General features: G+C 56.8%; 2 protein-coding genes across 3 annotated transcripts; one reads left to right on the top strand and one right to left on the bottom strand.

Moving 5' to 3' along the window:
* Positions 1–4736: 4736 nt before the first annotated feature.
* On the bottom strand, positions 4737–7150 carry AZU1 (azurocidin 1). Its single transcript, XM_059919186.1, has 5 exons — positions 7093–7150; positions 6657–6813; positions 6090–6231; positions 5319–5555; positions 4737–4901 (listed from the first exon to the last, which is right to left on the bottom strand). Exons 1-5 carry the CDS (start codon positions 7148–7150, stop codon positions 4737–4739), a joined length of 759 nt encoding a protein of 252 aa, XP_059775169.1.
* A 3902-nt stretch (positions 7151–11052) lies between these two features.
* PLPPR3 (phospholipid phosphatase related 3) lies at positions 11053–24516 on the top strand. 2 transcript variants are annotated; one of them, XM_059919021.1, is made up of 8 exons: positions 11053–11128; positions 11454–11574; positions 21775–21960; positions 22038–22179; positions 22265–22460; positions 22553–22610; positions 22694–22867; positions 23152–24516. In XM_059919021.1, the coding sequence occupies exons 2-8, from the start codon at positions 11500–11502 to the stop codon at positions 24514–24516; spliced, it is 2196 nt and encodes a 731-aa protein (XP_059775004.1). In that variant the 5' UTR covers positions 11053–11128; positions 11454–11499. The 2 variants fall into 2 exon arrangements, with proteins under 2 accessions (XP_059775004.1, XP_059775005.1); XM_059919022.1 differs by lacking the exon at positions 11053–11128 and having other exon boundaries at positions 11501–11574; positions 21761–21960.
* Positions 24517–24634: the final 118 nt, after the last annotated feature.

Here is a 24634-nt window from a genome sequence, read left to right on the forward strand (position 1 = left end):
AACCCGGGGCTGCTGTGCCTTTTGCTTTCAGAACTGGTTTTTCTCGTTTGACAAGAACATCTCTGCGGACTGGCACTGTCCGGTCCAGCGGGGCAGGCTGCTTGGTGCCTCGGTTTCCCCACCTGTACAGTGGGGTGATCGTACTAATGGTCCCTCCCCCGGGGCGACAGCAGGAGGATTTGATAAGTTGGAGTATTGGAGTGTGTGGGCGCGCAGTGAGGTGAGGTGAGCACAGGTGCCGGCCCTGTCGCTGCCACCCCACCACTCCCTTCCTTTTTCTGCTGTGCTTCTCCCCGTCTCAGCCCATCCTCTCGGCGGCTGGGCCGGGTCAGCATGTGCCTCTCTCAGATCCAGGCTCTTCTGGGAGCAGACGCGGGGCGGGTACACCCCAGGGTCCGGAGCCCCTCGCCTGGGTTCACATTCTGCTGTGCTTTGTGATTCTGGGCTAGAAACGCCACCTCTCTGGGCCTCGGTTTCCCCATCTGTTAATGATGGGGAGTCATGAGAACAACCCCACCTCAGGGACTGACTTCCCTAATACAGATAAGAGCTTGATGAACCATCAGCTGATGAAAGGGGGTACGCACAGGGGAGCATCACTCAGCCCTGAAAAGTAGAGAGACACTGACACTCGCTATAGCGTGGACGGACCCTGAGAACACGATGCTCAGTGAGAGAAGCCAGACGCAGAAGGACACACAGGGTGTGATTCCATTGACGGGAAATGTCCAGAACAGGCAGATCCACAGAGACAGAGAGTAGGTTCCTGGTTGTCAGGGGCGGGGGGAGAGCATGGGGGTGAGTGCCCTTGGGGACAGGGCTTCTTTTCAGGGTGGTGAGAATGTTCTGGAATTAGAGGTGGTGGTTGCACAACCCTGTGACTATACTAAACGCCGCTGAACTGTTAAGCGGGTGGGTTGTATGGTAGGAGAAGTACATTTCGATAAAGCTTTAACTGAAAAAGAAAAAGAAACACACACACACAACCTTGCTAGGTAACTGCCCACGGGGTCCTGGCCAGAAGCTCTCACCCCCCAGGGAGCCTCGCGGGGTGGGGGTGGGGTGGGGAGGGGAGTCACAGCATTAGACGAGACAGGGGGATGGCCCGGGGTCCTCCTCTCTGCTCCAGGCCTGGGGTGGGGGCAGGCAGGTGAGTGCAGGGCTGGGGGGCTGCCTGAAGGCAGAGGCTTGGGAAGGCATGGGACTGGGTGGGGAGCTGGGGACACCGGGAGCCCTGGGGGTTGTAACTGGGAGGGAGGGAACCATCGGGGGCCTCTGGGGGTCGGGCCGGCAGGTGGAGGGGAAGTGGGGCTGGAAGCTGTGGCCTCGGCCCCTTCCCGCTCCAACTGTGGCTGGTGCAACAGGCAACGGCCTCGCCGGGAACACGGGCTGGGGCGGGGTGAGGGGGCAAGCGGACCCAAGCCGACCCACCCAGGATCGAGGGAAGGAGGGCGGGAGAGGCTCAGTCTCTGTGTCTCTGCCTCTTTTTCCTCTTCTCTCCTGAAAGAAGAAAAACACTCCTTTCTTGAGGGGGCCAGTGTTGGGGGCTCCAAGCTGGGACCATATGCTCTTGGACCCCAACGCCCTAGGGCCTCAGTTTCCCCATCTGAACAATCATCAGGCGGGGCCCCTGGGACCATTCTGGGCTCCTGAGCCGCTGACATTCCTCTCTGGGCCTCAGTTTCCCCTTCTATAAAGCAGGACCAATTCTGAACCCCCAATTCCACTCCTGGGTACAAACCCATAGCATTGAAAATCGATGTTCAAACAAAACGTGTACACAAATGTCCACAGCGACGTGATTCACAATAGCCAGGGTGGAACCAACCCAGATGACCATCGACAGACGATGGATATACATCCCTCCACACCTGGGAACATCACTCAGCCGTGAAAAGGGGTGAAGCACTGACACTCACTACAGCGTGGATGGACCCTGAGGACACGATGCTCAGTGAGAGAAGCCAGACACAGAAGGACACACAGGGTGTGATTCCATTGATGGGAAACGTCCAGAACAGGCCAGTCCACAGGGACAGAGAGTTAGTGGTTAGTGGTTGTCAGGGGCTGGGGGAGGGGGAGGAGAGGTGACTGCTGATGGGGACGGAGCTTCTTTTGGGGGTGATGGAATGTTCTGGAACTGGACAGCGGTGAGGGTTGCACAACCTAGTGAAATACACTAAAAACCACTGAATTGTTCCCTTTAAAAGAGTGAATTTTATGTTATGTGACTTTCACTGCAATAAATTATGAAAAACAAATAAACAGACCCGGGACCCACAGACCAGGCCTGTAGGATGGGATGAGGGCCTGGCATGCAGCTGGTGCCTAATAAGCGCCAGCAACGCCAGTGGTGATTGGAGCTCCCTGGGCCTCGGGCTCCCCATCTGTAAAATGGCTTAATGGCAACACAACTAACCTCGGTGGCCGGTGTGTGTGGGCCATCTCTGGGAGCTTCTGGGGCAGTGAGGGGGTGGAGGGCGCGCGGTCAGGGCAGGGGGCTCGGGACCGCACAGACCCCAACACCACCCGGCTCAGGGCAGAGCGCCGCCCCTTCGAGCCCCTCCCCTCCCCTGCGTGTTGGGGCGTCAGCAGGGCCCCCAGGAGAAAGGGCAGAGCCGGGCATCTCCATTTTGGCCCCGACGCCGGCTGGGCTGAGCCTCTTCCACAGCTGTGTGCTACCCGCCCGCCCCGGGCTTCTGTGGTCTCCCCACCGCCAGCCCGGAACACTGGATCCTTTGCAGCCTCTTTCTCTCGAGCCACATGGCAGGACCTGTTCCCGTCTCGTGCAAGGTGACACGTGGGCAACCCCCAGGGCGGCACCTGGTTCGGATGCCCGACCCGTCCCTGCCACCCCGCCCCCCCCCCCCAGACGAGACACCGCAGATGGCAGGCTTTGTGATCACCCCCCTGGGTGAAAAGCCCACCTCCCAGGAGGCCAGCGGGCATTTCTCACCCACTGGGTGAGGGGCAGTGTTCCCACATCGTCAAGAGCCTTCTGTGTTTCTTTGCTGTGAACTGTTTACATCCTTGACCCACTTTTTTACTACTGGGCTCTAATTTTTTTCCTTACTGATTTTAGGTGCACATTATATGTATTATATTATAAATATATAAGATAAATATATTATAAATATATACTATAAATATTAATGTATAATATTTACACAATGGATTTATTATATTTTATTATGTGTTATTAAGTATATATTTTTAAAAATACAAGTATAATATGTAATAAATACTAATATATAATGTAATGTATGGTTTAATTTTTATTTTTTAAAAATTTTTATTTATTTATTTATTTATTTATTGGCAGCGTTGGGTCTTCGTTTCTGTGCAAGGGCTTTCTCTAGTTGCGGCGAGTGGGGGCCACTCTTCATCGCGGTGCGCGGGCCTCTCACTATCGCGGCCTCTCTTGTTGCGGAGCACAGGCTCCAGACGCGCAGGCTCAGTAGTTGTGGCTCACGGGCCTAGTTGCTCCGCGGTATGTGGGATCTTCCCAGACCAGGGCTCGAACCCGTGTCCCCTGCATTGGCAGGCAGATTCTCAACCACTGCGCCATCAGGGAAGCCCTAATTTTTATTTTAATGAAACAATTTTATTTAGTTTAATAAACTATATTATGTGTATTGTTTTATATATCATTTATATAATTATTTTTATTATGTTTTGTATGTTATACGATTGTTTGTCATGTTTTATATATCATTTATATAAATATATAAATACATATATATATAGTTTGGCTGCACCACGGGGCATGTGGGATCTTATTTCCCCCACTAGGGATCCAACCCGTGCCCCTTGCGGTGGAAGCGTGGAGTCTTAACCTCTGGACCTCCAGGGAAGTCCCTATAAAATTATATTTATTATTTAACATTTATATTTTAGTTCCTTTCATATTAGGCTCTTTAACCGATTCAAGTGGCAAATAGTCTTAAGCCAGTTTCTCGTGTGTCTCTTGACTTTGCTGCATAATATGCAGCCGGGCCTCCGTATCCGCGGGTTCCACACCCGCGGACTGAATCAACCTCGGATTCAACCAACCGCAGATCAAAAATATTTGGGAAAAAAATTTCCAGAAAGTTCTAAAAAGCAAAACTTGAATTTGCTGTAGGCGGGCAACTATATTTCCACAGCATTTACATTTTATCAGGTATTTTAAGTCATATAGAGATGATTTTAAGTGCACTGAAGGATGTGCGTAGGTTACTTGCAAATATTACGGCATTTGATATAAGGGACTTGAGCATCCGCGGATTTGGGTATCCACCAGGGTCCTGGAGCCCAGCCCCTGCAGATACTAAGGGGTGACTGTATTCTCGACCAAAATGAGAGACGTTCAAGGGGGACTGGAATCTCACAGATGTGGGTTCAGAGCCCACTCTGGCTGTGTGGCCTCAGGGTAGTCACCCAACCTCTCTGAGCCTCGGCGCCGCCTCAGGTGGAGATAACAAGAGCCCCTGGTCCTCAGGGCTGCGAGCGGATTCCGTGAGTGGAGGCCCCTGGGGTGGATGCCACTCTTGCCGGAAGATGTCCCTGCGCTCGGCACCCAGCCCCTTCCTGCCCCCGCAAAGCAGAAATCAGGTGCCGTGGACAGAATGGGAACAGATCTTTTATTAGAGTCACAACCGCGCGGGCCAGGGTGGGGCTGCGGGATGGGACAGAGGCGTGGGGGGCTGGGCTCCGTGGCAGCTCACACGCCCCCCACCGGCTGGGCTGGGGGTCCGTCAGGCTGGCGCACGTCCGCCTGGCTGGTTTATAACCGAGTCAATCCAGTCCCTGAAGAGTGCCACGCGAGCGAAGAAGTCGGGGCCCCTGCCGCAGGGCCCCCGGGACCAGGAGGCCACGCCGTGCGCCAGGCCGTTGCAGATGAGGGGGGTGCCCCCGTCCCCCTGCAGGGCGGCAGGAGAGTCAGGGCGTCCCAGGCCCAGCCCCCCTACTCTGCTCCCACCCAGAACCACTGCTCATGCCACCCGCAAATCCTGTCCCCGCCCCTGGCCCTTGGCACGTGCTGTCCCGCTGCCTGCACGCTTTTCCCTCAACTTTGCTGGGTTAACTCCTACCTGCAACTCAGGTCTCAGATGCCCCCAGGAACTCCCTGCTGCCCCGGGCTGGGCCTGTCCCGTGCACGCCCTTGTCTTGACACCTGACTCCCCCGCCCACAAGGTCTGGGAGCCCCTGGCTCCAAAAGGGCAGACCCTACCCTGTCCTGTTCCCTGTCGTGTCTCCAGCCTCCAGCCCAGAGCTTGGCACTTGTCCTTGCTTTTCCCACCACCTGGAGCCCACCCCAGGTCACGCCCAGCCCGTACCTGGCAGATGCCGCCCCGGCGGGTAAGGACGCCGGTGCACACATTGTTGGGGCGACACTGGTCCAACGGGGTCACAGTGACGTTCACGACCCTTGGGACTCGGGAGAGACGCCCTGTATGCTGTCGGGTGCCCCAGCCTGCGACCTGGCAGTTGGTGCCAGCTTCCACCGTGGCATTCTGTGGGGGCAGTGGTACCACTGCCACGGCGCTGCTGGTGAGGTTGGCCTGACGGTCCAGCTGGGGAGGGAAACTGAGTCAGGAGAGGGCAGAGCTGGGGACCAGAGCCTCACGGGGCCCAGCTGGGAGCCAGAGCGGCAGCGACGTGAGTTTTGGTCTGTAAAGTGGTTTGGGTCCTGGCCAGTTTAGGCAGTAACTGGCCGTGGGGTCCTGGCCAAGTGACTTTACCTCTCTGGGCCTCTGGTTCCTCCAGAGAAGGAATCAATCGTTCTTATTGCAAAGGTGGTTGAGAGACCCTGAAGGTGAAGAGCTTGCCCAGGAAATGCAGATAAAACAAGGTACCATCCCCCATCACAATTGACAGAAAATTTTAAAAAATCATATTATGCAGTGTCAGTAATGATGTAGAGAAATGGGCAGTTTTAAATTCTGCTGGTGGGAGGGAAAGTTGGCCCAGCTCCTGTGTCCAGGATCCGGAGGATAGGTAAATGGATTGTGCACTTGGCTGTACGATTTAACCACAGGCTCCGTACACGTGGCTCGTCCCTCCTTAGCCCCCCAGGCCGTCATCAGCCCCCCCACCCCTCTCCCCACCTGCAGCAGCAGCACATCCTTCAGGTTCTCTTGGGGGTCGTAGCCATTCTCACTGATGCTCCTGATGGAGAACGTCTGCCGGGACCTCTCCCGCCGCCTCAGCTTGTAGGCCCCCAGCACCACAGTGGCAATCCCGGTGTTGCTAAGAGCAGGTGGGGGCAGACACCAGGCTGGGGCAGTCCTGGGGGCTTGTGGGGAAGTCCCCAACCTTCCACACCCACCCCAGGGCCCGGGCATTGATGGGGAGCAGGCTTGCAAATAAGGCAGGGAATTACTAGCCCACTGAACCACAGCCCAGGAGCCAAAGGAAGGACAGCGGTGATGGTCAAGCCTCCTTCCTTCCTTCTGCAGCCGTATCTCCCCTCTGTTGCCAGATCGAGACCCTCCTGGGCCCCCTTCCTATCCTGGGTCCCCCATTTCCCTCTCCAAGCCCCTCAACCCTTCCTAAGACCCCTCCCCCTTGCCAAGCCCCTCCCCTTCTCACCTACCAGGCACCGTCCCCCCAGGAATCGCCAGAGCTCTCTCCCTCTCCGAGCCCCCCTCCCCACCCTGTGGCTCCCTCCTCACCGGCTTTGGAAGCAGCTGGCAGCTGTCAGGATGAAGCCGGGATGGATCAGGGCGCCCCCGCAGAAGTGCCGCCCTTGGGTCTGAATGGAGGCCAGGAATGGGAACTCCTGTGGCCGGGCCTTCCTGCCACCCACGATGTCCGCCAGGGGTGCCGAGCCTGGGGAGAGGGTGCATTGCAGCTCCCCCAGTTTCAGCCCCATCCCTGGGGAGACCCCGGCCTCCCGCCCCCTTGTTCCCCAAAAGGACAGGGGCCCACCCTCCCAGGGCTAGTCAGGGCCAGCCTGGCTGTGCGGCCTGGGCTAGGTTGCTTTCCCTCCCTGAGCCTTGAGTCCAGGGAAGCAGGGGCTGGCGCCCGCTGGTCCCTCCCACCAGGGCCTGTCCCCTGCAGCTGGACCCCTGCATAGATGGGGACGTCTGGCCTGGGGCAGGCACTCACCGGCCCTGGAGGTCGCCAGCAGGCCGGCCAGCAGGCCCAGGAGTCTGAGTGCCGTCATGACGGGGCCGCTGGGGGTGGCTGGGATGGTGGCGCCCTTATAGCCCGGGCCTTGGCCATCAGCACACCCCCGACCCAGGGCCTGGCCCCTCCCGTCAGGAGCAGGGGAAGTTGCCCAAGGCCTCCAGAGCCAACCGCTCCTGGGGCCTGCCTGGGCCCTCCAACTGCCCACCCTGTGCCCCGTCCTCCCCTCTGTACGGTAGGTGACCCCTCAGATGTGGGTGAGGCTGACACCCAGCCGTGCCACTCACAATGGGGCCTCCACTCAGCTTTCCAGCCTGAGTGCTGGGCGTTCCACCACTACCCACCTGGCCTGGGATTGAGTCCTGCTGGCTTTTGCATGTGTGTGTGTTTTACTGCTTTTTATTTTTTTTTAAACAGCTTTATTGAGATATAATTCGAGTACCACACAATTCATCTGTTTAAAGCGTGCTATTCCATCGTTTTTAGTATCTTCAGAGTTACGCAGCCATCACCCCAATTTTAGAACATTCCATCACCTCAAAAGAAGCCCCGTCCCCATCAGCAGTCACTCCTCCTTCCCATCCCCCAGCCCCTGACAATCATGAACCCACTCTCCATCTGTGGATTTGCCTGTTCTGGACATTTCCCATCAACGGAATCACACACTGTGTGTCTTCTGTGTCCAGCTTTTCACTTGCAGGGTTTTTATCTGTGGGCACCTGGCCGGGTCACTCGCCCGCCCTCAGTCTGTGCACCTCTAAAGTGGGCAGGTGCGGCCATGGAGTCCCCAGAGCCAGGTGGTCCTGGAGAGATTGTCTCCCCTTCCCTGTCCTCAAAGCAGGGTCTTCAGAGGTTTCAGGCACTCAGAACCTGGGCAAGAGATGAGGCCAAGGGGAGAGAAAGACAGGGTTGAGTATCCAGAATATATAAAGAACTCTCACAACTCAACAACAAAAAGACAAACAATCCACTTAAAAATGGACAAAGGATTTGAATAGACATTTCTCCCAAGATACACAAATGGCCAACATGCCATGAAAAGATGCTCAAAATTATTAGTCATCAGGGAAATGCACAAATCAAAACCACAGCGAGACACCACTTCACACCCACTAGGATGGCTGGAATGAAAAGGGCAGAAAAAATACAGCGTTGGCGAGGAGGTGGGAAATTGGAACCTCAGACAGGTTGGCAGGGATGTAAAATAGTGCCGCGGCTGGGGAAGGTCTGGCAGCTCCTCAAAACGTTAATCACCGAATTATCATATTACTCAGCAGTTCCACTCCTAGGTGCGTGCCCAAGAGAACCAAAGACAGGGCCTCAGAAACCTGCACACGTGTGTTCACAGTGGCCAAATGGTGGACGCAACACAAATGCCCTTCAACAGACAGACGTGTCCCTCCACACATGGGAGCATCACTCAGCCGTGAAAAGGGGTGAAGCACTGACACTCGCTACCACGTGCATGGACCTTGAGAACACGATGCTCAGTGAGAGAAGCCAGACACAGAAGGACCCAGAGTGTGTGATTCCACTGATGGGAAACATCCAGAACAGGCAGATCCACAGAGACAGTGAGTGGGTTCCTGGTTGTCAGGGGCTGGGGGGTTAGGGGGTTAGGGGAATAATAGCTGAAGGAAATGGGGTTTCTTTGGGGGAGATAGAATGTTCTAGAATTAGCTGGCTGCACAACTCTGTGAATGTTCCTTCCAAAAAACAGTGGATGTGATATTTTAAGATGGCTGATCTTATGTCATGTGAATTTCACCTCAGTTTTTTATTTTTATTTTTACTTATTTTTGACACCTCAATTTAAAAAAAATAGGATTTATTTCCAAGATGACACCAAGAGGTTGGGGCTGGTGGTGGACCCCACGTCTCAGGACACTAGGACACCAGTTTCTGTCTGGGGCCCTGGGGGGTCTCTTCCAGGGCAGGACTGGGGAGGGTGGCGGGAGCAGGGGTCAGGGTGGACTTGCGGTCCTCCACCCAGCCCGAATGGTGGGGTCCTGGGGCTCAGGCCTGGTCCCTGCCGAGTCTCACGGTCCCACCGCCCAGCCGTGCCCCCCGCATGGCCTCTGCCTCAGACCAGCGTCCCCCCAAGTTTGCCTCCCGTCTCCACTCTCCCTGGATCCCACCTGCGCATCCTTCCTCCTGAGGCCCCAACTTGCCGCCCACCCTGTCCTTGCCCGTGAACCAGGCTGCTGTCTTGCACAGAGCACAGCTGGAGAGATGGGTGACTCCAGAGCCCACAGGTCCATCCCTTCCTACTTGGGTGACCTCAAGGGCCCCTCTCTGGCCCTGTTTCCCTGTCTGGGTACCAGGACGTGAACAGTTCCCCCCCACCCCCAGTAGTGAGCTGTGGTGAGCATCGAGTGGGTTAATATGTGCAAGAGTCTTTGAGCAGCACCTGGCGTGCTCAAGCCCTCTTGCCTGCTCTAAACTCTGCCATGGCTCCCTAGTGCCCCAGAAGCAAGTCCAGGCCCCACTGCTGGGCCGGCCATGTGCCATCACAGCCGGGCCTGGCTCCTCCACCACTGGGGATCGACAGGAAGAAGACCCCCACCCCTGCTCCTGATATTCCCCCAGACCCTCTCCTGGTGCCCTGAGCTGTCAGGAGGGTCCCCCAGGACATCCCTTCCTGCTCCTGCCCCCCAGGAGGCCCCCAAGAGCGAGTGCCCCATTTTCCCCTCCTCCCACCTCCTGAGGGCTGTTTGTGGTCACCTTTCAACACCAGGATTCCCAACGGCTGCCCAGCCCAGGCTCCACCCCTGGCTGGCAGGGAAACCGAGGCCCAGTGGGCATCAGGCCTGGGGAGGCAGGACAGACAGCTCCGGTGTGCCCCATGCGCAAAACGGCCTTGTTATGCCCATTTCCAGGTGAGCAAATGGAGGCCCCAGTGGGATTCAAACCCTCTGGGCCCCACCCTTAACCGCACATACAGTCATCTTTGAAGACACATGCAGCTGAGTCTCTTAAAACAAGAAGGGCCACGGCCAGGACCAGGTTGGAGTGTGAACGGCTGCGTGCAAATAAAGCCCAGTGGCTGCACACACACCTTAACTGGACGCTTAACTGCGGGATTGATTTTTGGGGGTCTGTCCCAGTTGTCAGCGGCTCCTCCGTGACTGTACAGGGCCAGGTATACAGGAGGTGCTCAGGAGACGGTGAAAAAATGAACCGAATAAAATCCTGCCGTTTGGGGCCTGGAGACCGTGGACAGAGACTTAAGTTCCCGGGGCCCTCAGTTTCCCCACTTGTCAAATGACGGTCAGCTGGTCCCCACCCCACATGGCTGTGTGTGGAAAAGAAGAAACACCTGCAAAGAGCAAGCGCTGCCTAAGTGAGCCTCACGTGAATTCACCACGAGGGCCCTACCGCCGCCCGCGCACCCCGGAGCATCCAGGGCGGTGCGTCCTGCATGCTGTGGGCCCGGCGAGGGGCCGGGTTTGGACGAGCGGAGGGAGGACCCCGGCGGGGCGCAGGGGGCAGGTGGGCGGTGCGCGGTGCGGGGGCCCGGGAATGAGGGCGGCCCCCCACCCCCAGCTTCTTTTGTCTCCCGAAGGCCCGGGCGCCCGGGAGCTCGCCATGGAAACGCGCGCCGGGGAGGGGGGCAGAGACGCGAGAAACCCGGAGACCAGGACACTCTCCCCGCGCCCGGCCTCGATGGGGCTCCCCGGGCCCATCCGAGAGGTCCGGGAGGGGAGGAGCCCGCAAACCCTGGCCCATACCCGCCCCCGCGGGAGACCGAAACCCCGGAGACCCAGAGTCGGAGGGCGCGGGAGCAGCGGGGGCGGGGACGGCGACGGACGCGCGCGGCGCCCCCGACGCGCCGAGACAAAGAGCCCCCGCCCCTAGCGCCGCCTGTAGGCCGCCGGGCGCGGGGTCTCGGGCCGGGCGGGGCCCCTCCCTCCCCGCCTCCCCTCCGCCCCCGCGGGGGAGGGGCTGGCTTTGTGTTCGCCGCGCCGCAGCCCCCGCCGCCGCCAGCTCCGCCCTCAGAGCGCCGGCGCGCCAGGTGAGGGGCCTGCGGGCTGAGCGAGGACCCCACCGTTCCTCCGGTCCCGAAGGCCCCCGCCCTGACGCGCGGGACGGACCCCGGCCCGGAGGCCCCTCGGTCAGGCCGTCCCCGCCCTCTCTGCCGAGCCCCCTCCCGGCCCCCCATCCGGATTGGCAGCCGGAGCGTCGGGCAGGGCCGCAGTGCGCGGGGGGAGGCCGCGGGCTCCCCTCTCCCCGGCCTCAGTTTCCCTGGGCGGTTCCTGTGCATCCTGGCCCGCCCTTCCTCCGCGGGCGCCGGGCACCGCGTTTCCCCAGGGCTCAGTCTGCGCCCCTCCCTCCTCTAGCGCGGCTTTGTCCCCTCCCACCACGGCCTGTGGCGCCCCCGGCACCATGATCTCGACCAAGGAGAAGAATAAAAGCCCGAAGGACAGCATGACGCTTCTGCCCTGCTTCTACTTCGTAGAGGTGAGTGGGGGGGGGGGGGTGGTCGCGCTGGTGGGGGCGGGGCAGAGGCATCAGTTCCGCCGGCCCTCGGGGACCCCCACGCCGAGGGACGGGCACAGGTCGCGTCAGCCTCGGGTCCAGGCACAGCTATGGTGCCTGGGGGTGGGGGTGGGTCAGAACACTTGGGCTCTGCAGGATGAGTAGGAGTTGCAGAGACGCAGAAGGATGTTCTGCAGGAGCTGGGCAAATGCTGGGAGGCGGGACCTTCAGTCTGGGGTACGGGTCAGCAGCTCAGATGAAGGGGCTGGAGCAAGGTGCTGGGGGCCATGGGTGGGGGGGCGCGGGGTATGGATGCGGTGTCTTCCTCCAGCATGAGGGCCGGAGGCCTGAAGGTCTGAATTGAAATCCCTCCTCTGCTAATGGTGGAGGCTCCTGCACTTCGCCAAGCTCTGATAGGACAGGCTGGGCACATAGTGAAGGCCTCGTGAGTGTTTAAGAAGTAAAAGATGGTAAATGCAGCCACCGGGCACATACTAAGCGCTAATGAGTGCAGACAACGTGTAGCCACACTTAGATGGTTAGCACCTGGGTTACCCACAGTGCACCCTGCTTGCCGTGCTGGGAAGCCCAGCTCCAGCGAGGGGCCCAGATAAGGTGTGGGTGGAGAGAGGGAGCCACCAGACCTGAGCAAACAGCATCCCCCGCCACCCTGTGCAGGGTCACCCAGGCTGGTGGGTACCTCCCCAACGGGCAGGAAATCTGACAATTCTTCAGATTTGCATTTGAATCCTCATTACAGTAGGTTGTACCTTCTCAGTGTTCTCCAGGCCTCACGGAGGCAGCACTCCCCCCCTCCCCAGGCGCCTTCCCCCCTCCACTTCCCACTACTCTCCCCTGTGTCCCCTCCCAGAAAACCTTTCACACCCATTTAAGTCCACCAGATATGCAGCCTCCCCCCACCACCTTTGCAAGCACAAGTTCCTGCCCTTGGCTTTTTTCTAGCGGAGATCGTTGCTTACCATCGTCCCAGGAAATGGTACCCCATCCTTTTTCACTGCCACGTAGTACTCCAGCGCTGGGCCCCAGCCCCAGGGAGTTGGGCACTCGGGTGCTTCCTAGCCTTTGTGTCTCACAGACATTCCTAGAAGGAGACTCTTTAAGCCCTTTGGCCTGTGTCACCCCGCACAAGTGTGCAGAGCTTATCTGCAGGGTACCTCCCTGGGGAGCAGGGTGTGGTCACTCGGGAAAGACCCCAAAGTCCTCCCACGGAGGCCCCCACGTGCGTGCCTGTTTTCCCGCAGCTGCGTCTGCCCCGAGCGTTAGCGGCGTCTGGATTTTGACCCACCCAGGGGGCACAAAACCATATCCCAGACCCGGTCTGCATTTCCTTTACGGCCAGTGTTCCATTCATTTTTTTTTTCTTTTTTTTTAAACGCACACGCCCCCAAAGCCAGCAAGTTGGCTCGACATCGTGGGTGTGTGTGAGTGATCTTCCTTTGGTGCGGAGATATGCACTGAGGGGTTCCTGGTTTTCAGCCGAGGGTCTCAGGAAGCGGTGAGAGGCCGGTGGTGGGATTCCGGAGGCACTTACAGACCCTCAGGTGGTGGCAGGCACCGACGGGGGACCTCCAACCTGCCACCAGGGGCCGCCGGTTCTCCCTCCAGTCTGGTCCGGCGGGCAGATGCAGGCAGAGGCTGGAGGAGAAGCAGGGGAGCCGGCCAGGCGTTATAGCCAACACCGCCTGGGGCTTGGAAAGTCGTGGGGGGTCTTCAGCACGACCCTGTCGCGGAAAGATTTGGTGATTTTAAGGCGCTTCCCAGTCCCCACCTAAACCCTCTTTGTGGCCTGACGCTGTCTGCCCGCCGAGCCAGATGACACTGACCGTGTAATCACGGAGGCAGCCGCTAACTGCTGCTAATACCGCTACAGGCTCCACGTGCGTCAGACTCTAAGCGCTTTCAGTGTATTTGCTTATCCAGTCCTGCATTGAAGCCCTGGGTGGTGGCCACTTTATTGGTCCTGTTTTCAGCTGGGGAAACTGAGGCACCGGGAAGAGGTGGAGCCAGGATGCAAGCCCAGGCAGGTGGCTTCATTTAACTGCCTTGGGCCTCATGCCTGCATGCAGCAGGCACTCAATAAATGCTCCTTGCACACCAGCCCAGCTCCTGCAATCCCACCTTTGGCACTTCCCCTCTGGGAGCCCCCGGCCAGGGCTGCAGGGAGGGCCGAGACCCCTCTCAAGGCGCCGTACAAATCGAGTGGAGGTGGGGGCTTCCCAAGGCAGCTGGGCGCCGTTAGGGGCCCGCCTACTCTCTGGTCCCCAGATGTGCCAGCCCCACCTGGGCCTGGTGGGGGTTTGAGTTTGAGATCCTTGGACCAGAAGGGGAGGCAGAGGACACCGGGAGGTTCTGCTTGCATAAGAAGGTTCCACTGGAATCTGCTCAATAGCTTTGCAGCACGAGTGGGTGAGTGAGTGAGGTGTAGATCCTGCCCCCTGCCCTCCTCGGGCGCCATGTCTCCGACTTGGTCAAACGCAGCTCAGTTTTCCTGAACCTCAGCCTCCTGCCCGTTCATCACGGCTGCTGTGAGCAGGAGGAGCGTCATGTGTGCTGTGTGCCTATCACCTGAGGACACATGATCAGGGTGTGCAGAAGGACAGTTGCACAAATGAGTGATTCAAAGAATTCGTTCATTTATTCAGCACCTGCCATGGACCAGATGCCCACCTTCTCAGGGCTGAGTGTGAAGTTGGCACATAGAGGTACAGGGTGCAGAGGAAATAAAGCAGCGCAAGGGATGGAGAGACTGGTGCCAGGAAGGGGGTCTCCGAGCAGGGCCAGACACCCCAGAGGAGTGTCTAAGTGCATCCTTCTATCCCTGAGAGGAAAGGCCCAGAGGCAGGAACCTGTCTGTTGTTTCTAGGTTGTTCAAGACAGCACGGGTAGCTGGAGGAGAGAGATGAATGAAGTGGTGAGTGGGTGGATGGATGGACTGATGGATGGGTGGGTGGAATGATGGGTGGATGGATGGATGGATGGATGGAAGAAGGCAAGCATGAGTGGGTGGATGAATGGATGGTGGATTGGTAGATGGATGATGGAAGATGATGTATGGAGGATGGATGGAGGATGGGTGCTCGGATGGATGGATGGAAGGAAGGGAGGATGGATGGATGGATGATAGTTGGATGGGGGAAATGGGTGGGTTGATGGATGGATGGGTGGGTGGAAGAAAGGAAGGAAGGAAGTATAGGTGGATGGATGGATGATGGGTGGGTAGATAGATGGATGGGTGGGTGGGTGGGTGCACTGATGGATGGATGGATGAATGGATGATTGATGGATGAGTGGAAGGGTGGGTGGGTTGATGGATGGATGGGTAAGTGAAGCAAGTATGAGTGGACGGATGATGGCAGATGATGGATGGATGATGGATGGGAGGGTGGATAGGTGGATGGCTAGATGAATGGAAGGAAGGGTGGGTGGATGAACAGATGGATGGGTGGATATTGGATGAATGGATGCTTGATGGATGAGTGGATGGGTGGGTTAATGGATGGATGAGTAAGTGGATGGATGGATGGTGGATTTATGGATGGATGATGGCTGGCTGGCTGGCTGGGTGGTTGGCTGGATGGGAAATGAATAAATGGATAGAAGCATATTGGAAGTTGATGGACAGAGGGATGGGTGTTTGAATGAATGGATGATTGATGGATGAGTGGATGGTTGGGTTGATAGATGGGTAAGTGGATGGATAGTTGATTTATGGATGGATGGATGGGTGGGTGGATGGAAGGAAGGCTGGGTGGATGGATGAGTGGTTGGGTGGAAAGATGAATGGATGCATGGGTGGGTGAGTGGATAGAAGGAAGGAAGGAAGGAAGCACGAATGGGTGGATAGATGGATGGATGATGGAAGATGATGGATGGATAGAGGTGGACTGATGGATGGATGATGGAAATTAATGGAGGGTTGGATGATGGATGGGTGGATGGATGAACAGATGGGTGGGTGGGCGAGTGGTCAGATGGATGTAAAATGAATAAATGGTTAGATGTTGGAAGTTGATGGATGGAAGGATGGGTATTTGGATGCATGGATGATTGATGGATGAGTGGATGAATAGGTGATGGATGGATGGTGGATTTATGGATGGATGATGGTTGGGAGGAAGGATGGATGAGTGGATGCATGAATGGTGGATTGATGGATGGATAGGTGGGTGGAAGAAAGGAAGGGGGAAAGGAAGGAAGTGTAGATGGATGGATGGATGAATAAGTGGATGGATGGTTGGATGAATAGGTGATGGATGGATGGATGGGTCGATGGGTGTGTGGGTGGATGGATTAATGGATGAAAGGAAGGAAGGATAGGTGAATAGATGGATGGATGGATGTTGAGTGATGGATGGGTGGGTTGATGGATGGATGATGGAAGATGATGGATCAATGGGTGATAGATGGATGGGAGAATGGATGGGTGGGTGGGTGGATGGATGGATGATGGGAGAATGGGTGGATGGGTGGACAGATGGGTGGTTGGTTGGATGGATGGAAAAAGAATAAATGGATAGATGGATATTGAAATTGATGATGGATGGGTGTTTGGATGAATGGATGATTGATCGATGAGTGGATGGCTGGATAGACGGACGAGTAAGTGGATGGATGGTGGACTTATGGATGGATAATGGATGAGTGGGTTGATGAATGGATGATGGATGGATGAGAGGATGGGTGGGCTGATGAATGGATGGATGAATGGGTAGGTTGATAGATGGATGCACAGATAGATGAGTGGATGGGTGGGTGGGTGGGTTGATGGATGGATGGGTGAGTAAGTGAATGGATTTATGGGTCGATAGATGGAAGGAAGCAAGCAAGCAGGAGTGGATGGATGAATGGATGGTGGATTGATGGATGGATGATGGAAAATGATGGATGGATGGGTGAATTATGAAATGGAAGGAAGGAAGGAAAGGTGGATGGATGGTGGATTGATGGATGGATGATGGAAGATGATGGATAGATGACAGGTGGGTGGGTAGATGGATGGACAGAAGGACGGAAGCAAGCAAACAAGGGTTCATGGATGGGTGGGTGAAAGAAAGGAAGAAGGGAAGGGAGGAAGGAAGTGTAGGTGGATGGATGGTTGGGTAGGTGGGTGGATGGATGGATAGATGGGTGGGTGGGCAGATGGATGGATAGAAGGAAGGATGGATGAGTTGATGGTAGTTTGATGGATGGATGATGGAAGATGATAGTTGGATGGTTGATATATGAATGGGTGAGTGGATGGGTGGGTGTATTGATGGATGGGTAAGTGGATGGGTGGGTGGGTGAGTGGAAGTAGGAAGTGTGGATGGATGGATGGATGATGGATGGTTGGGTGAGTGGATGGAGGTGGATTGATAGCTGATGGAAGATGATGGAAGGATGGATGATGAATGGATGGATGATGGACGGATGAATGGGTGGGTGAGTGATGGACAGATGGGTGGGTGGGTGGGTCGATGAATGGGTGGGTGAATCTGTGGATGGGTTGATGGATGGATGAAGGGGAAAAAGGAAGCAAGCATAGGTGGATGGTTGGATGTTGGATAGAACATTGGGTAGATGGATGGATGGGTGGGTGGGTAGATTGTGGATTCATGTATGGATGATGGAAGATGATGGATTGATGGATGACAGATGAATGGTTGGGTAATGAGTGAAAGGAAGGAAAGAAGGAGTGAAGGAAGGAGGTGTAGGTGGATGGATGTATCTATGGATGGGTGGGTGGTAGGATGGAATGATGGATGGAAGGAAGGAAGGATGAGTGGGTGGATGGATGGATGGAAGGAAGGAAGCATAAGTAGGTGAATGAATGGACAGTGGATTGATGAATGAATGATGGAAGATGATTGATGGATGAATGGATGGATGGAAGGAAGGATGAGTGGATGGATGGATGGTGGTTTGATGTATGGATGATGATGGAAGATGATGGACAGATGATAGATGCGTGGGTAGATAGATGGAAGGAAGCAAGCAAGCAAGCATAGGTGGAAAGATTGGTGGGTGGAAGAAAGGAAGAAGGGAAGGGTGGAAGGAAGTGTAGGTGGGTGGACAGATGATGGATGGGTAGGTGGAGGGAAGGATAGGTAGATGGGTGGGTGGGTGGATGCATAGGTGGATGGGTGGGTTGGAGGAAGAATGAGTAGATAGATGGATGGTGGATTGATGGGTGGATGATGGGAGAGGACGGATGAATGACAAATGAATAGATGGATGAACAGGTGGATGGATGGGTAGTGTATGGATGGATGGAAGGAAGGAATCAAGCAGCATGAATGGGTGGGTGAATGGATGTAGGATTGATGCATGATGGATGGGAGGATGGATGCATGGATGGATGGATAAATGGATGGGTGGGCTGATGGAGGGATGGGTGGATGGTTTGATGGGTGTGTGGGTGGGTGGATGGATGGGTGTGTGGGTGGGTGGATTGATGGCAGGCTGGATGTATGATGGATGGATGGAAGGAAGGGAGGATGGGTGCATGGATGGTCAGATGGGTAGGAGGGTGGTCTGATGGAAAATGAATAACTGGATAGATGGATGTTGGAAGTTGATGGACAGGATAGGTGTTTGGATGAATGGATGATTGATGAATGAGTGGGATGGTGGATGGATGGAAGGAAGGATGAGTGGATGGATGGTGGATTGATGGATGGATGATGGAAGATGATGGATGGATGGGTGGGTGGATGGGTGGGTGGAAGGGTGGGTGGGTGTGTGGTTGGATGGGTGGATGGAATATGGATGAGTAGGTGGGTGGATGGATGATTGATGGGAGGAGAGATGGGTGGTCAGATGTATAATGAATAAATGGATGGATAGATGTTGGAAGTTGATGGACAGAGGGATGGGTGTTTGGATGAAAGGATGATTGTTGAATGGGTAGATAGGTGGTGGTTGGATGGATGAGTGGGAGGGTGGGCTGATGGATGAATGGGTGAGTAAGTGGATGGATATACGGATAGATGGATGGGTCGATGGAAGGAAGGAAGCAAGCATGAGTAGATGGATGAATGGATGGTGGATTGATGGATGGATGTGCATGGATGGATGGATGGATGGGTGGGTGGGAGAAAGGAAGGACAAGTGGATGGATGGATGGTGGATTGATAGATATTGGAAGATGATGGGTGAATGGAGGGATGATGGGTGGGTGGGTTGCTGAATGGATGGATAGGTGGGTGGAAGAAAGGAAGGAAGGAAGTGTAGATGGATGGATGGATGATGGATGGGTAGATGGATGGATGATGGATGGGAGGCTGAATGGGTGGGTGGATGGGTGTTCAGATAGATGGATAATGAATAAATGAATGGATAGATGTTGGAAGCTGATGGATAGGTGTTTGTGGATGAACGGATGATGGGTGGATGAATGGATGGATGGGTGGACGGGTTGATGGGTGTGTGGGTGGGTAGATGGATGGATGCAAGGAAGGATGAAGGGATGGATGGGCGGATCAAAGGAAGGAAGCATGAGTGGATGGATAGATGGATAGAGGTGGATGGATGGATGATGGATGGGTGGGTGGATTGATGGATGGATGAGTGGGTTGATGGATAGATGGTTGGGTGGACTGGTGGGTAGATGTATGGATGGGTGAGTAAATGGATGGATGGATGGATGGAAGGAAGGAAGGAAGCATAAGTGGATGAATGAATGGATGGTTGATTGATGAATTGATGTTGGAAGATGATGGATGGATGGAAGGAAGAATGAGTGGGTGTATGGATGGTGGATTGATGTATGGATGATGGAAGATGATGGATGGGTGAGTAGGTGGATGGATGTATGAATAAATGGATGGAAGGAAGAAAGGAAGCAAGCAAGCATGAATGGTAGATGTATGGATGGTAAATTGATGGATGGATGGCTAGATGGAAGGATGAGTGGATGGATGGATGGATGGTGGATTTAGGTTAGGAATAGATGATGGAAGATGATGAATGGATGGATGGGTGGATGCTGGATGTATGGATGATGGGTGGATGGATGAATGGAAGGAAGGATGAGTTGATGGATGGTTGGTAGATTGATGGAAGATGATGGGTGGTTGATGGATGGGTGGGTTGGTTGATGGATGTGTGAATAGATGGATGAAAGGAAGGAGGAAAGCAAGCAAACAAGCATGAGTAGATGGATGAGTGGATGGTGGATTGATGGATGGATGAATTGGTTAATGGATAGATGGAAGAAGGAAGGATAAGTAGATGGATGGTGAATTCATGGCTACATGATGGATGGATGGATGAATGATGGATGGGAGGGATGGATGGATGAATGATGGATGGGGGTGAAGGATGGATGGGTATGTGGGTTGAATGGATGGGTAAGTGGATGGATGGGGTGGGTGGGTTGGTAAGTGGAGGGTAGTAAGTGTGGGTGGATGGATGGATGATGCATGGATGGGTGGGTGGATGGATGGAAGGAAACATGAATGGATGGATGAATGGAGGTGGATTGATGGATGGATGATGGAAGATAATTGAAGAATGGATGATGAATGGATGGATAATGGATGGATGAATGGGTGGATGGATTATGGATGGATAGATGGGTGGGTGGGTGGATGGATGGGTGGTGAGTGAAGCAAGCATGAATGGATGGATGAATGGATGGTGGATTGATGGATGGATAATTGAAGATGATGGATTGATGGATGGGAGGATTGGTGGATGGATGGAAGGATGGGTGGGTAGGTGGGTGGGTGGCCAGATGGATTGAAACTGAATAAATGGATAGATGGATGTTGGAAGTTGATGGATGGAGGGATGGGTGTTTGGATGAATGGATGATTGATGGATGAGTGGATGGGTGGGTTGATGAGTGGATGGGTGGGTTGATGGATGGATGGATGGATGGGAGGATGGATTGGTGGGTGGGTAGGATGGCTGGCTGGAAGGAAGGAAGGGTGGAAGGGTGGATCAATGTGTGGGTGGATGGGTGAGTGGCTGGGTGGAAGCATGAGTGGATGATGGATGAATGGGGGTGTGGATGATGGATAGATGGTTGGGTGGTTGGGTTGATGGATGGATGCCTGATGGGTAGGTGTGATGATGGATGGGTGAAAGGAAAAAAGGAAGCAAGCATGGGTTGATGGATGGATGATGAATAGATGGGTGGATGGATGGGTGGGTGGATGGACAGAAGGAAGCATGGGTGGATGGTTGGATGATGGATAGATGAGTGGGTGGATGGATAGATGGGTGGTTGGATTGATGGTGGATTGATGGATGGATGATGGATGGATGGGTGGGTAGGTGAGTGGAAGGGAAGAAGGAGGGAAGGATGGAAGTGTAGGTGGATGGACATACCTATGGATGGATGGGTGGGTGGGTGGGTGGATGGATGAATGGAAGGAAGGAAGGAAGCATGAGTGGGTGAGTGGATGGGTGGGTGGGTGGTCAGATGGATGGATAATAAATAAATGGATGAATGGATGTTGGAAGTTGGATGGATGGATGGGTGGGTGGTCAGATGGATGGATAATAAATAAATGGATGAATGGATGTTGGAAGTTGGATGGATGGATGGGTGTTTGGATAAACGAATGATGGATGGATGAGGGGATGGGTGGGCTGATGAATGGATGGATAGATGGATGGATGGGTGGGTGGGTAGATGTATGGATGGGTGAGTAAATGGATGGATAGGTAGATGGAAGGAAGGAAGCATAAGTGGATGAATGGAGGTGGATTGATGGATGGATGATGGAAGATGATTGATGGATGGATGGATGGGTGGGTAGGGTTGATGGTCGGATGATGGGCTGAGGGATGAATAGATGGGTGGGTGGATGGGTGTGTGGGTTGATTGATGGATGGATAAGTGGATGGATGGATAGATGGAGGGAAGGAAGGAAGCACGCGTGAACAGATGGATGACGGATGGATGGGTGGATGGAAGGAATGTTGACGGATGGGGTGATTAGCGGATTGATGAGTGAGTTATGGGCGCAGGAATGGCTCTGTTGGATGGACGGATCTGTGGATGTTACACAGATGGGTGGTGGGTCGCTGGATTGCTGAATGAGCTGATCCGTGGGTGAACGGCAGCACGGACATATGGATGGCTGGATGAATCAGCGAAGGGACTGAATTCATGGGCGGATGACTCCGTCAACGAGCGTGGCGTGATCCTGGCCAGTCCCGTTTCTGCAGCTGCCCATAGTGGCGTCCTCCGTCGTGTCTCTGTACTTTCTGGAGCTGACCGACCTCTTCAAGCCGGCCAAGGTGGGCTTCCAGTGCTATGACCGCACGCTCTCCATGCCCTACGTGGAGACCAGCGAGGAGCTCATCCCGCTGCTCATGCTCCTCAGCTTGGCCTTCGCTGCGCCCGCGGCCTCGGTGAGTCCTGGTGCGGGGCGGGGCCGGCTGTGGGCCCCGCGGCCGCGAGCTCGACTGAGCGCCTCCCTGTCTGGCAGATCATGGTGGGCGAGGGCCTGCTGTACTGCTTGCAGTCCCGGCTGTGGGGCCGCAGCGGGGGCTCGGGCGGGCCCGAGGGCAGCATCCACGCCGGCGGCTGCAACTTCAACTCCTTCCTTCGGCGGACGGTGCGCTTTGTAGGTGAGTCCCCCACGGCGTCCGCACGCCGAGGGTGGCGGGTCTGGCCCCAGCTCCCGCGCCCAGCCCTCACCCTCCCACCCCGCAGGCGTCCACGTGTTCGGCCTGTGTGCCACAGCCCTGGTGACCGACGTCATCCAGCTGGCCACGGGCTACCACGCACCCTTCTTCCTGACGGTCTGCAAACCCAACTACACCCTGCTGGGCACGTCGTGTGAGGCCAACCCCTACATCACGCAGGACATCTGCTCCGGCCGCGACACCCACGCCATCCTGTCTGCACGGTGAGCGTGTCCAGTCCCCGTCCCATGGAGCATGCAGGGAAACTGAGGCAGGGGCCCGGAGCTGGCGGGGCTCACCCGGGTGCCTCTTGCAGGAAGACCTTCCCATCCCAGCACGCCACTCTGTCCGCCTTCGCTGCTGTCTACGTGTCGGTGAGTCCCGGCCGGCCCAGCCCCGTGCCCTGGACACCCCACCGGGCCCGGCTGCCCTGACCGCCCGGCCTGCCCCGCTGCAGATGTACTTCAACTCGGTCATCTCGGACGCCACCAAGCTGCTGAAGCCCATTCTGGTGTTCTCCTTTGCCATCGCGGCGGGCGTCTGTGGCCTCACCCAGATCACGCAGTACCGCAGCCACCCCGTGGACGTCTACGCCGGCTTCCTCATTGGTGCTGGCATTGCTGCCTACCTGGTGAGGGGCTGAGGGGAGAGGCCCGGGTGCCAGGGGGAGGTCTGAGGGGGGAGGCCAGCCCCACCCTGGGGGACTCTGCTGAGTTTTGTCCCTTGGTAGCTAGAGGCAGAATCTCATGGGCCCAGACCTGCCAAATGTGCAGAGTGAGCGACCTGAGGCCAGAATTTGTCCCATTGGGAGAAAGGTGGACTTCCCCTCTCGGACCCCCATGGCAAGTCTGTGGCTTGGTGGGGACCCTGGTCTCTGGCTGCCAGCCCCACGCCCAGCCCGTGTCTCATCCGTAGGCCTGCCACGCTGTGGGCAACTTCCAGGCCCCGCCGGCAGAGAGACCAGCGGCCCCGGCGCCTGCCAAAGATGCGCTGCGGGCGCTGACCCAGCGGGGCCACGACTCGGTGTACCAGCAGAATAAGTCCGTGAGCACCGACGAGCTGGGCCCCCCCGGGCGGCTGGAGGGTGTGCCCCGGCCTGTGGCCCGCGACAAGACCTCACTGGGCAGCCTGAAGCGGGCCAGCGTGGACGTGGACCTGCTGGCCCCACGCAGCCCCATGGGCAAGGAGAACATGGTGACCTTCAGCCACACGCTGCCCCGCGTCAGCACGCCCTCGCTGGATGACCCCGCCCGCCGCCACATGACCATCCACGTGCCCCTCGATGCCTCGCGATCCAAGCAGCTCATCAGCGAGTGGAAGCAGAAGTCTCTGGAGGGCCGCGGCCTGGGGCTGCCGGACGAGGCCAGCCCTGCGCACCTGCGGGCGCCAGCGGAGCCCATGGCCGAGGAGGAAGAGGAGGAGGACGAGGAGGAGGAGGAGGACGAAGAGGAGGAGGATGGGGAGGAAGGGTGTCCAGCCCCGCCTTCACTGTACCCCACAGTCCAGGCGCGGCCGGGGCTTGGGCCACGGGTCATCCTCCCACCGCGGGCTGGCCCACAGCCGCTGGTGCACATCCCCGAGGAGGGGGTCCAGGCGGCGGCAGGCCTGTCCCCCAAGAGCAGCGCGGCCGTGCGGGCCAAGTGGCTCATGATGGCAGAGAAGAGCGGCGCCGTGGTGGCCGCGGCCTCCACGCAGCCCCGCGTGGCCAACCCGCCGCGGCTGCTGCAGGTCATCGCCATGTCCAAGGCCCCAGGCGGGCCGGGCCCCAAGGCGGCTGAGACAGCCTCATCCTCCAGCGCCAGCTCCGACTCGTCCCAGTACAGGTCGCCGTCAGACCGTGACTCAGCCAGCATCGTCACCATTGACGCGCATGCGCCCCACCACCCCGTGGTCCACCTGTCTGCGGGTAACGGGCCCTGGGAGTGGAAGGCGGCGGGCGGCGGGGCCAAGGGGGCCGAGGGAGAGGGCGGCTACGAGCTGGGGGACCTGGCTCGCGGCTTCCGTGGGGGACCGAAGCCCCGGGCTGTGTCCCCAGGCTCCTCTGTTAGTGACGTGGACCAGGAGGGGCCGCGGTTCGGGGCCGTGGCCACCGTCAACCTGGCCACAGGCGAGGGGCTGCCCCCACTGGGTGCGGCCGACGGGGCCCTGGGGCCGGCCAGCCGGGAGTCAACGCTGCGGCGCAAAGCGGGCGGCCTGGTGCTGGGCGAGCGGGAGGCTGCGGAGGCGGAGGCGGAGAGCTACTACCGCAAGATGCAGGCAGCCCGCAGGTTCAAGGACTGAGGGCGGGGGCGGGGCCGCGGGGCGGGGGGGGGGGGTGTCTGGCTGAACGCAGACGTGGGGCCCCATCAGACAATAAAAGGCGATCGTGGAGCGGGGTGCGGCTTTTTGGAGTGAGTCA

This window comes from Balaenoptera ricei, chromosome 3 (assembly GCF_028023285.1).
Source record: "Balaenoptera ricei isolate mBalRic1 chromosome 3, mBalRic1.hap2, whole genome shotgun sequence".
Lineage (NCBI taxonomy): Eukaryota > Metazoa > Chordata > Mammalia > Artiodactyla > Balaenopteridae > Balaenoptera > Balaenoptera ricei.

What these genes read in the sequence shown, in the direction of transcription:
- AZU1 (XM_059919186.1), bottom strand. Translation starts at nt 7,150, where the DNA reads ATGACGGCACTCAGACTCCTGGGCCTGCTGGCCGGCCTGCTGGCGACC. An exon ending in GCTGGCGACCTCCAGGGCCG is followed by an intron (nt 6,814 to 7,092) that starts GTGAGTGCCTGC and finishes CCCTCTCCCCAG; the next exon opens with GCTCGGCACCCCTGGCGGAC. An exon ending in AGGATGTGCTGCTGCTGCAG is followed by an intron (nt 5,556 to 6,089) that starts GTGGGGAGAGGG and finishes TTCCCTCCCCAG; the next exon opens with CTGGACCGTCAGGCCAACCT.
- PLPPR3 (XM_059919021.1), top strand. Translation starts at nt 11,500, where the DNA reads ATGATCTCGACCAAGGAGAAGAATAAAAGCCCGAAGGACAGCATGACG. An exon ending in CCTGCTTCTACTTCGTAGAG is followed by an intron (nt 11,575 to 21,774) that starts GTGAGTGGGGGG and finishes CCGTTTCTGCAG; the next exon opens with CTGCCCATAGTGGCGTCCTC. An exon ending in CTGGCATTGCTGCCTACCTG is followed by an intron (nt 22,868 to 23,151) that starts GTGAGGGGCTGA and finishes TCTCATCCGTAG; the next exon opens with GCCTGCCACGCTGTGGGCAA.